Source organism: Setaria italica, chromosome III (genome assembly GCF_000263155.2).
Source record: "Setaria italica strain Yugu1 chromosome III, Setaria_italica_v2.0, whole genome shotgun sequence".
Classification (NCBI taxonomy): domain Eukaryota; kingdom Viridiplantae; phylum Streptophyta; class Magnoliopsida; order Poales; family Poaceae; genus Setaria; species Setaria italica.
Genome location: NC_028452.1, coordinates 2,209,934 through 2,222,472, shown reverse-complemented (window position 1 = coordinate 2,222,472; position 12,539 = coordinate 2,209,934). Strand labels below are relative to the sequence as shown.

Below are 12,539 nucleotides of genomic sequence, written 5' to 3'. Positions count from 1 at the left end.
CCGATCGAGTGTAATTTTCTCAAGTCTTTCCAACCCAAACTTCAATGCACAGTAGGTACGTAAGATATTCATTGTCCTCCATACCTGATTAGTTAGAGCTGATGACAGCTTGATTTACACACGCTTGCATATACTCCATCCGTCCATCCGTCCCAAATTATAGGTCGTTTTGAGTTTTTCTATATACATACCTTTCACTATGCATCTAGATATAATATAGATACATGTGCATAGCAAAATCTATGAATTTACAAAAGTCAAAATTACCTATAATTTGGACGAAGGTAGTATCAAAGTGAACGGTAAGCGGACGAACATATCGTGGTCGATGGATGAGAAGCAGAACTTGAACAGGAGACTCTAGGAGGAATGCTCCTTTAATGGATAAAAAAATAAAGTCTCGGGTTGATCTTCTTGGATGTTTAACGACTTCGACTTCTTTTCATACTAAAATATTTTATAAACCTAAAAATTGTATGTATGTATGATCACAAAACTAAGTTCCAATACATTTTTGTACATGCAGTTTTTTTAGCAAGTTGCATGTAGTTTTCATTAGCTACCACTTCACTAGTAACGACCCTTTTGCTTCCGCACATGATAACATTTTAAAAGATTATGAATGTTTTTAAAGAGATGCAAGTATTAGAAGTTTATGGATAAATTTGAAGCCACATCCAACAAAAAGGTCTATCATAGTACCCATATACATACTCTGTATGGGGTGCCTTTTTTGAATAGAATTTCTAGGATTGATATATGCACCACGGTTGATATATGGGATGGATTGAGCTATGAAATTTGCGAATCTACTATAATATGCGTCCGGTGGTACGTGTGCTTATAATGATTAATCAGCAATTGTCTCTGTTCTTGACCTGAGCTGCTGTGCTTGTAATGGATTGAGGGACTACGCTGATTAATGGACTTGGATACGATCGACGAAACATGATAATGTTGCCTTCATGCTTCAGGTTGATAAGTTGCCTAGGTGTTGAGCTAGTTCACTGCCCAAAATGGAAAGATAATTACCGTACGTGATTTGAAGGGAGGAATTAGTTAAAAGATGCCTTCTGATCTGTTTATGTTTCTTTCTGATGGTCTCAAATGGAGGATGAAGTACTGAGTTTCAGGCAATCGAAGTGAGACAAAGCTCAGCTAGGCGTTATACATGCACGTGGATGGTAGTATAGCAGAGCCCTACGTTGTATGTCTGGCCTCTCATATCGACAGGCATGCTGTATTCAGCCGGCTTATCAGCCACCAAACAGTATTTTCCTCTCCCAACAAATCAGTTGTTTCAACTTTTCAGCTGGCTTATAAGTTGAAGCGAACAGACCTAAGCCACCAAACAGTGTTTTCCTCTCACAACAAATCAGCCGTTTCAGCTTTTCAGCCGACTTATAAGCTGAAGCGAACAGATCCCAAGGGCTTGCATCGGATGAGGTTTTAGCTTCATTGGTTTTTCCTGGGGTGTCAATGCGGCTAAGCTTCTGTTTGTTCCATGTTCACTTCCAATGCAAGTGGTTACACATTGTCTCCCCCATCTTTTTTTGTTCTTCTACTTTTTCCTGATTTTTTTTCTAATGTTCTCACAAGAAAAATGATCCAGAAAACAACTCAAAAGATTGGCTTGGAGGGCAGCTCAAATACTGCTGCACGCCTGCACATGTCAAAGGATGCTTGGTTGCAACACCTAGTTGATCGAGTGGAAACACCACAGCGATGGATCGTAGACCCGTCTCTAGTTTGTCATCGATGTCTTCAACTTTTTTTTTTTTGCGAAAATCGATTTCTTCAACCTTGCGACCATGATTACAAGCTATTTCCCCCTTCTATTCAGTGACTACTCTTTTGATGCACCCTCATCTTCATCCTGCAGCTTTCCTTAGATCCTTCTGGGGAAGGAACCACCCAACAACCGCTGATCCTAGCAATCACTTCCCGGCAATGAGCTAGAGTTGAGGATTAATATGAAGGGGTTCCACGGACTAAATTTTAGTCCCTATCACATCGAATGTTTAGATATTAATTAGGAGTATTAAACATAGACTAATTACAAAACCAATTGCACAAATAGAGGCTAATTCGCGAGACGAATCTATTAAGCCTAATTAGTTCATGATTAGCACATCTTTACTGTAGCATCACATTGTCAAATTATGAATTAATTAGACTTAATAGATTCGTCTCGCAAATTAGCCTCTATTTGTGCAATTGGTTTTATAATTAGCTCATGTTTAATCCTTCTAATTAGTATCTAACCATTCGATGTGACAGGAATTAAATTCCGTGGAACCAAACACCTCCTAGTAATAAGAGGCAAAGTGATGGAATCGACGATCTGTATGGGCGTGTGAATTCTAAAGCATTTGGTGGCCAAGGTTTTGTTGTCCATACCTAGGCCATATTGGTTTTAGCTAGGGATTTTGAAAACCACCTTGTAGTTGTAGGTATTAGATTTTGGAAAACCAAGGGTCCAAAAGCTAATGGCTATTTGGAACCTGGATGGCTTCTTCCCCCTTTCTCACTTAGAGGTAACAGGTACTCATTTTGTAAAAAAAAAGGGTTGTTTTAGGATTGTCCTAGTTAAGCTTTTCTAAGTTTGACTAAGATTATAGAAATAACTACATATATTTATAGTATGAAATAAATGCCATTAGATGTATCATGAGATATATTTTATAATATACATATTTTATGCCATAAACATTGATATTTTTCTCTATAAATTTGGTCAAAGTTGAGAAAGTTTGGCTTAAGATAAATCTAAAATAACTTGTTTTTGGGATGGAGCGAGTAGCCGCAAATGGCATGACTGTCTGAAATACGGTGGAGAGTGGATCATAGGACTGCGTGATAGACCATGAAAGCTGGGAAAAAATTATCTATTTCCCCTTCATTCATCTTATATAAAGAACGTTGCTTTAAGAAAATCTTATAAAAAACTACTCTTCTAAGAACAGACATGGATCGCAAGAGCAGCAGATTGGCAACTGGGCCTAAATCCATTGCACATCTGGGCTGGTCCGCAGCCCCCCTCTCCGGCCCAGCGTGTTGCTTTCAACTACTTGCTGCCGTTCTGGGCTCTATTCCCGGCCAGAGCATTCCAAGTTTGGGCCAGTAGCTGCTCGGGCCCGCGGTTCTCCCGACAAACTGCCTCCGCCGTCGTCCTCGTCGCCCCCGACTCACTACTAGGTTTTCCTCCTGCCGCCGCCTCCTGGAGCGCTGCCGTATCTGCTTCAGCAGCCGCGATGCCGACGGTGGGCGTCGGCCGCGACCGGTTCTTCGTCGCCCTCGGCCGAGCCTACAGTAAGCTTATCTTCCTTCATTCTTGTCTCCACCCAAAACCCCAACCGTCCCCACCGCGGGAACTCGTAAACAATTCCGTGGCTTTTCCGATGCTGCAGCGCAGGAGGAGTTCGACTTGCTCTGCTTCGCGTTCGGCATCGAGCTTGACGATGTGGTGAGCATCTCTCTCCGCGGGCTCCCTCTCCCATCCGCGGTGTTGGTGTCTGAATTTGTGGGGTTTTGGGTTTGTGCGTGTGCGCAGACGACGGAGAAGGCTATTATCAGGAAGGAGAAGCACCTCGATGATGACGGCGATGTGGAGGGCGACGACGAGGTCATCTACAAGATAGAGGTCCCCGCCAACAGGTCAGTGGAATTTGTTCTGGTCAACGGAATCGATGCTGCGGGGTATCCAGCAAACGAAAACCGGTGAAAACTTGGAACATGAAAATACTGAGCAACTACATTATCGTGCACCAATTAAATATGGGTAATTCGGTTTTTGAGACACATAAAGGATCAACTAAAAATCTCTAGCAAAGATGCTAAATTGTAGGTCAGGTGACACCACCCCCCTGTGACAGATTTTGCCTGTCGAATGGGTTGGTTGCCGTGGTTGTAGCAGGGTATACATGGTTATAGTTCTATTCTATTTTGGGTCCTGCCCTCCCTGTGCCCTCATCATGCCTTGAATTGTCACGCCTGCGGTGCATGGTGTATTTGAATGTAACCGTCTAATATGTACTACACAATGTGCCTAATTACGCAAAACGAAGGCAAAGAGAACATGCCTGAAAGCTGTTTTTGCTGTATTTGATTGTAAGCAGGCATCTACTCCATAGTTGATTGTAAGCTGGCTGGTAGCTAATTTGTGTTGCACTGAGATCTGTTCTTTAGTTCAGTTGTTTGGTTCATGGAGAGTTTAGTATGTATGGAGTACTAAGTAAACTCATTGTTGTATTGAGCTAAATATGAACCATGTTTGGTTTTTGCTTTATTTCTGCTGATTCATTATTTCTTTTACTGATACATCTAATCCAAGAACGTTCTATGAGGATGTGCACATAGCATAATGTTGAGTTGATTTCAGACTTAAAATAATTGAACTTCGTTAGAGCATATTTCATTCAGCTTGCCAGTCCAATATGTTGCATGGATGGAAATTTCATCTATTGCATAGTTATCGGTAGAATGTGTCTTGTCTGGCTCGTTGATCCTCGCTTCATTCTTCAGTTATACTTCATGGACCATTAGCTTCAGCTGTGGATAGTTTTTAGTTTCAAAGCACACATTGACGTTTTGTGCTTCATGTGATTAATATGATTTCCAATATGCAGATACGATTTGCTATGTCTTGAAGGATTATCTAGAGCGCTTCGTGTTTTCACTGGGAGTGAAGCAATCCCTGTATTCCGAGTTTCTTCCATCCCTCGTGGTTCAATGCTTCAGATGCATGTTAAACCACAGGTAATAGCTGGGCAGGCCAAGCCCCTACATGGTCTTTGGATAGCACATTCCAAATATTATCCTAGAAAAAACATGGAAGATAATTAATATTAGAATTCTTCACTTTTCTATTTTTAAATAGTGTATATGGGTTTTAGAGCAAAATGAACAGCAGAGTAGCGCTGTCGTAACCTGCAATGCTCTTGAGCCATTTACTTCTTTTTTGGATATGGAATGCCATGTAATAGTAATGGAGATTACATGGAAGCTGGCATTTTTTAAGGAAGAAAAGTAATATCCTGCTAAAAATTCTATATATATCTTAACTTGAAAGCTTGCATTAAATGCCTTGACATCAACATATTCATGATTTTGATATCCACCTATTATTACTAATTATTCTAGAAGCTAGAAGCAGATGCCCACACATTAAGATTATTATGTTGTATTTGGTAACATTGATTATATTCTCGAAATTGTAACAGATTATGTTCTTATTTCTTCCGTCTGTTAATGTAAATCCTTGATTTGCTGGTTTTTTTTCCAGACTTCACAAATTAGACCACACATAGTTTGTGCTGTCCTAAGAGGGGTAACTTTTGATGAAGCAAGATACAACAGTTTCATTGATCTTCAAGACAAACTCCACCAAAATATTTGCAGGTATAGCTTATCTTTTTGCCTTTGGCTTTCCATTGTATTGAGATGAAGATTAATAAGCAGTTAACTCGGCCATGCCATGATGGAAATCAGGAAGAGAACTCTGGTTGCTATTGGTACCCATGATCTCGATACCCTGCAAGCTCCTTTCTCATATGAGGTAAAATTATCACGTTGCTTTCAACCTTTGGTATAATCTTATGTGCCTTTTAGGCAAGTCTCTGTCATTGACATGCACACTGTTCCTATCTGTATGTGTTCAATTGATTGTTTCTGTCATTGACTGTTGGCTTCACTCCTTCACACTATCATTTGATTTTTTTTGTCCCCAGGCTCTACCACCACATGAAATCAACTTTGTCCCATTAAAGCAGGTAAAAATAATTTATCAAATTCAGTCAGATGGTGTTTTATGTTATATATACTTTGTTTTCAGCTCATCACTAAAGTTTTTAGCGAGGTGCTGGCAAGGCACCATTTTTGAACTCAATGTTCTAATTTTTGTATGATTCAGGAGGAAAGCTTCAGAGCTGATAAACTGATGGAATTCTATAAAGTAAGTCGCTATATCAGAATGTTTGTTGTGCCATTGTTCACTAAAAAGTGCCATGTATCAGGATGACAACCGTTAAATTTCGACTGAATCATGATATCCTGTTTGGTGCGATGTGCCGCTATATATTTGTTACTGACGTCTCGTGATTTCTGGCAGTCGGACATGAAACTGAAGAAGTTTTTGCATATAATTGAGAATTCTCCGGTGTACCCTGTTATCTATGATAGCAACAGGTAAAACAATGACATGCTCTTATCATTTCATTTCTCGAACTCTTTCTCACAAGGCCTATGATCTTATCATGAAAGATTAATAGTTACTAGAGAGGAAAAAAACAATTAACTTGAAAGAAAATCTGTTGGCACATTGACTATATAACACTTCTGGAAATTTATCTACAAAAACATGGTCTGTTTTCCAGGAAAAACTGTTCTCTTAAGCATATTCATTTTGCCAAGGAAGTGGCCCATGCTTAGCCAGCAGTGCCATGCTTTATTTAATGTTTACGATATAGAAACTGGTTATACTGGTGTTGCTGCACAGATGACGTTGCAATACTTTGCAGGACTGTATTATCGTTACCTCCTATCATCAATGGTGCACATTCAGCTATCACCCTTGCGACAAGAAATGTCTTTATTGAATGTACAGCTACTGACCTTACCAAAGCAAAGATTGTTTTGAATACAATGGTGAGTGATGTGCTATAGATGAGAAACATGTCCTCCCATTCAAATGAAGTTTGAGCTTATTATTGTATCGGTACACTTGTTGCTTATATTTCTAGGTTACCATGTTCTCTGAGTATTGTGAGAATAAGTTTGAAGTGGAACCAGTTGAAGTGGTACATCATGATGGCAGCAAAACTGTGTACCCTGACCTTTCATGTTACAAAATGGAGGCTCCACTATCTCACATTCTTGGGCCTATTGGCATCTCCCTGGATGCGAAACAGGTACACTAAGTTCCTGAAAGATTTCGGAAGGATATATTCATATTTGGATTAATAACTGAATAATGATTTTTCTTAATATCTCATATACAACATCATCATCATCATATATATATATTAATATCTCTCATATACTTAAATTATTTATGCAAAGTGCATTATCTGTATCTAGAACTAGGGTGAACTGACGTTTATTTGTCATGTGATACTTTCTTCTCCTGTGCGCTTGATTTAAAGTTTGTTTGAGCATGGAAATGGAGCAAATGATTCAACTGTGTATATGAAATTGTAGGTTGTTTGTCTTTTGAACAAAATGCAACTGCAAGCTGAAAGTCACTCATTGAAGGGTGAGCCTTGGATTTCAGTATCTGTTCCTCCAACAAGAAGTGATATTCTGCACGCTCGTGATTTGGTGGAGGTTATAATCTGCAGTTCTCTAGCTATTCTATTAAATGTTAACTAAATATTCACTGTTGTTGAATAACATTTTGTTTTATTTTTCTGTTTTGATTCTACAAAGGATGTTGCTATAGCTTATGGATACAACAATGTGCCAAAATCAAAGCCGAAGTGTATGACTATAGGAGGAAGGCAGCCATTAAACAGATTCTCAGATAAAATTCGTGCTGAGGTGTATCTCTTTGTGGTATTTTGCTCCTGTTCCATTATCTGTTCATCAATTGATCTTTACTGAGAAAACATTTGGCAGGTTGCAAGAGCTGGTTATATGGAGGTGCTCACATTCATCTTGTCTTCACACGAAGAAAACTTTGACATGTTGAACAGAACAGACGACAAAAGTAAAGCAGTCATTATCGCAAACCCTCGCACTTCTGAATTTGAGGTAAATTGGTGACAATTGTACCCTTTGTGACTTGAATTTCCCCCCTGCTGAATGCAGCAATCAGTGAGCTCTCCTATGTGTTCTCAATTTCCTAAAGTCCAAGAACTTTGTAAATGTTTGGTTGACTACTGCCTTTTTTAAAGCATAAAAAACAAGTTAATTCATGAACTAATTGCTAGGATAACTATCTTTGCTGCAGCTATTTAATGACGCATCTTGCTGGTGTTCTATCATTCTGTTACTTAGATGTAATTTATTGTATATTCTTGTAATCCTATAACTTTTGACTGTTTACCTGACTTGGCAGCCATATCTTTTCATTTCATGCTGCAAGTTTTGCACAGGCAACACTTTCATGCTGTCCATATTTGATTTTGCAAATGAGATTTACATTGTTCTGCAATGTCATTTGTTTCTTTTCTATATTATGTTTGCCATAATCATTGTTTTACCTGTTACATTGCAGGTTGTTAGAACTAGTCTGATGTCGTGTTTACTGAAAACACTGAAACATAATATAGACCATCCAAGACCCATAAAGGTACTTTTTAGAAGAAGCAAATTTATATCTGCTTAGTGTCAATAATATAGTGTTATTGTGGTGTTTTCATGTGACTTATTGTTACATACTCATATATAGTGCAATCAACTTACAAGGAGCTAGCATACAGTTCACAGTTTGTTTGGGTCCCAATTCAACAACAGAAATTTCAAAGAGAACTAATAAGGACATCAATTATGGAATGCTCTGTCGCACATCAAAATTTCAGTAAAGAGGACTTTCTGTTGCTTTCAGTAGTGTCATTTGCCCGTCCTTTCCCTTTCTCTTCCAACTTAACATTGTCATTTGTCAGAACTATCCTCTTTATCATCTTGACAAATTAACACATTTTAGCTTGTAACTTTTACATGTGCATCCAGAGTTGCTAAACTAAAATTGATTTGATGATTGCACCCTGAATTGTGAATGCATCATAATATCCTCTTTCAGATACTACCTTTGATCCCCAGTACAAGTCCATATAGGATTTTTTTTTTCCTTTTGAATATTGGCCATAATATTTAAAAAATCACATGGATTGGCAACAAAAGAATTATGTACTGGATTCATCTTGAAAATACGTTACAAATATAAAACTCTTTCTGTTTAAAGACATATTGTTTAGAATATTACCAGTGAAAGTGCCATTTTGGAGACCATGCCCAATGTCTGGGATCAGAGAGAGTAATTGTCTAACCCAGGTAGAGTTTAGTTTTAATACATGATTGATTGGAAATGGAGAGCTTTCAGATAGCTTCTAGCATTGTGTATTACCAAATGATTACTGCTGCTATGGTTTTGATATTTCAAATGGTTACTATTATAGATTTTTGAAGTTGGTGATGTAGTGACGCTGGACCCCTCACGCGATGTTGGTGCCTCTAATAATCGCCGGCTTGCAGCTTTGTACTGCAATAGGGTTTCTGGATTTGAGGTATGCACATAAGAAATAAAGTATGTATAAGCATGGATTTTACATAGCTTCGGTGCAGGCCTAGTCTAACTTAAAAAAATTCAGGAAATTATGGGATTGGTGGATAGTATTGTCAAAGTTGTCAGAGCTCCGCATGTCAACTTTGGCGAGAAGTACTATGTTCCTACAAATGTAAGCATATAACTTATGTAAAACTGCCTTGTATTTTTGCAGTCGAGAGTTGTACTGATCTAATTTCTGTAGGAACCTGAGTTCTTCCCGAAAAGACAATGCAAAATTGTTACAAGTGATGGCAAGCAGGTTGGCTACTTGGGAGTTGTCCATGCTGAGGTACTTCTGCCTCGATCTTGAACAATATGCAGTGATTAGCCTGGGCTGTCTGTGTCCCTGTAGTTTAACTTTCATATGAATGGCTTTCTGAGGATGAAATGAATGAAGTTAGCGCCATCTTATATGTTTAAATTATATTAGTTTCTCTGATTCCATAGGCAATCTATGTTAATATAAATAGTACTTGCAGAAAAAAGAACTTTTTAATGTGAATGATATTCTCTCCGAGAATAAGAAAACGGCATCATGAACCCACTTTTAATCAGTGTATTTGCCAAATTTAATGACATACTATGTATTCTTTGAGTTCTTAGTCGCATTCTGTGTTCATTGCAGGTGCTAAGGAAATTCGGCATTCCGGATCCCTGCACTTTCGTTGAGATGGACATTGAAGCCCTATTGTAGTGCTGCCAACAGTAAACAAAGGAATGGCTGAAGCTGATACCCGCTACCTGCTGGTTTTGTTCAGTAAGCATGCGCTGGGTGCCACCAAGTAGACGACCCGAGCTGCAATTTGGTGAGGAGGTTCACACTTGCATTGGTTTTTTACTATGGGAAAGAAAAGTACAAGAATACCAAACATGCCCCCGCACAGTTTTCACCATGTTTCCATTGTAATACCTCATTTACTAGCCCAGTGTTCCATTAAAAGTGTAATCTGTATGCAAACAATTGAAAGGTGATTTCTGCCCAGCTCGTTCGATTTTGATGAGATTACCATGATGTTCGGCCTTATACTCATGGGACTAGTTTGTTGTTAATATCATCTCTTGGGTTGTGATTCTGTGAACGGCTATTCAGTTGTGTTCAAAATTTAAATTGACCGGATGTGCATTTGAAGCTATCTTTATTGTCTTATCACCTGATGTACGCCATTATATGCCTCGCTCACTTGCTAAGTCACTCCTTTTCATCATTCCATTTGAATGCTTACAGACGGCTTACAGTGTGTTCAATATTTACAAAATGTAATATAACGTTTTGGTAAAGCTAGTTCAACATTTTCTGGGGACGGCTCCATCGGACTACCTCTAAAAATTAGTTCGACCTGACCCGTCCCGGCTCTGAAGGGTGATATGTATTTGTCAATATTTTCATGTTAGAAGGCTATTTTGGCAATTCTTTGTAATTTTTTCATACATTTTCATATCTTGTGAATAAAACAGTATCAATTGTTCCTGATCCGATTAAATCATCATGAAAAATTTGAAATGTTTGTTGAACGTGTCAACTAGCAACCAAAAATATTTTTGTAATGTTTTCTCAATAGTTTAAGTGTAAATCAAGATGATTTTTAATAAGTGGCGGTTAACAGACAATATGGGAATTACCGGAGATCGGTGGTATAATTGATCTTGTTACCACGCTACGGAACCAAACCTGGATGGTAAAGATCATTTGAAAAGAAAGAGAAGCAAATTATAGTATGTCCTGTATGTCTATAAAATGATTTCAACATCAACATACATGATTGAGATGTTCAATTTTTGTTAAATTGTGAGTGGCAAGCTTAAAACATGAACGGAAACATCTATTATGACGCTGGTTTGAAAGAAAAGAAATAATTATTTGATCAATTTTTTTCTTCTCGTCTAAATTTTCTTTCGATACAAACTAGCAGCTTCCTCTTCCGATAGTTTCCGCTCCGGCACAAGTCGGGCGTCGTGGTCCTAGTCACCTCGAGCTCCAGAAGCTCCGTCTCACTCACTCCGCCCAGTCACCTGCCATGGAGCCCCATAGTTTAGAGCCTCCTCTGACACGTGCCACCTCCCCGCCACACGTGTCCACACGCGAGCAGACCTCGCACGTATTTAGATCGACCTCTTCTTCCTCCCATCTCACGATCATCGCGCTCGCCGACCAAGCAAATCGGCCGGAAACCTAGCAGCCTCTCCAGATCGCATCAGCCATGGCGGCCGCCGCGCAAGAAGGCCTGACCCACCGCGTCGCCGCCAGGGACGACGACGCCAGGAACGCCGCGGTCGCCGGCGGCGCACCCACCAGCCGGGACCCGAGCTCGAGGAAGCCGGGCGCCCGGCGCGGCCTCCGGTCGCTCGCCGCCGCGGTGTCCCTCTCGGCCGGGCTCGCCGCGCTGTCCTTCTTCCTCTCCACCGGCTCGGCGGCGCACAGGGCGGCGCCGGCGTCGACAGTGGCGATCGTGCGGGCCGGGTCAGTGGCGTCGGAGGCGGTGTTGGCGGTGGCGGCGTGGATGACGTGGGCGGAGGGCGGGCTGCACGCGCGCCCGGCCGCCACGCTGCTCCCCTACGCGGCGCGGCTGGCGTGCGCCCTCGCGTGGGCGCCGCTCGTGCTGGGCCACGGCGCGGTGCTCGCGGGCCTCGCGTGCTGCGCGGCCATGGCCGCCGGCGCCGCGGCGTGCGCGCGAGGGTTCGGCGCCGTGAACCCCGTCGCCGGGGACCTCGCCAAGCCCGCCGTTGCATGGGCCGTGCTCCTCGCCGTCGTCAACTACAAGATGCTCTGAGCGCGGCTGGCGTTCCGCCCTCCAACTCGATCTCTTTCTCTTTCTCGTGCGTGTTGTGTTCATGTTCGATCGCGTGCAGGGCCTCTCTCTCCCTCCCTCCCTCGCTCTCTCTCTCTGAGCGCACAGTATTTTGTTGTGTGGACACGTTTGTATTATACTGCATGACTTGCGATGTGAGTGTATACTGTATGCACAACAACGTATGTACTCGTATGTCGTATGTTACGTATCTTCCTTGGTTTAGGCTTTGCATTTCGATTGATTACGATGTATGTTGCACATACGAAAGGGATTGGTGGATGTCGCTGACAAGCCGGTCGACCAACGAAAGAAAACTGCGGCATCGATGGCAGGTGCTGCAGCGGCATTGCGAATTTACAAGCATCAGTCTACACTAGTAAGAGAATACAGTAGGCAGCGACAGACAAATTCAATTTGTACGTATTGAACAGCACCGGTAGTTCTTTCTCTCTCTTTTTGAGGGCCGGTAGTTCTTTCTCTCGTAC

The 12,539-nt window shown here is 41.0% G+C and overlaps 2 protein-coding genes across 2 annotated transcripts; both read left to right on the top strand.

The window, feature by feature from the left end:
• Window positions 1-3,156: 3,156 nt before the first annotated feature.
• On the top strand, window positions 3,157-10,398 carry LOC101774681 (phenylalanine--tRNA ligase beta subunit, cytoplasmic). Its single transcript, XM_004960205.3, has 19 exons — window positions 3,157-3,312; window positions 3,411-3,466; window positions 3,554-3,657; window positions 4,629-4,758; window positions 5,285-5,400; window positions 5,491-5,557; window positions 5,730-5,771; window positions 5,912-5,953; window positions 6,110-6,186; window positions 6,519-6,645; window positions 6,741-6,908; window positions 7,198-7,323; window positions 7,426-7,536; window positions 7,615-7,749; window positions 8,216-8,290; window positions 9,117-9,224; window positions 9,309-9,395; window positions 9,468-9,554; window positions 9,891-10,398. The coding sequence occupies exons 1-19, from the start codon at window positions 3,255-3,257 to the stop codon at window positions 9,957-9,959; spliced, it is 1,785 nt and encodes a 594-aa protein (XP_004960262.1). The 5' UTR covers window positions 3,157-3,254; the 3' UTR covers window positions 9,960-10,398.
• Window positions 10,399-11,388: 990 nt separating this feature from the next.
• LOC101761737 (translocator protein homolog) lies at window positions 11,389-12,262 on the top strand. The gene has a single exon (XM_004963355.3). The coding sequence runs from the start codon at window positions 11,464-11,466 to the stop codon at window positions 12,031-12,033; it is 570 nt and encodes a 189-aa protein (XP_004963412.1). The 5' UTR covers window positions 11,389-11,463; the 3' UTR covers window positions 12,034-12,262.
• Window positions 12,263-12,539: the final 277 nt, after the last annotated feature.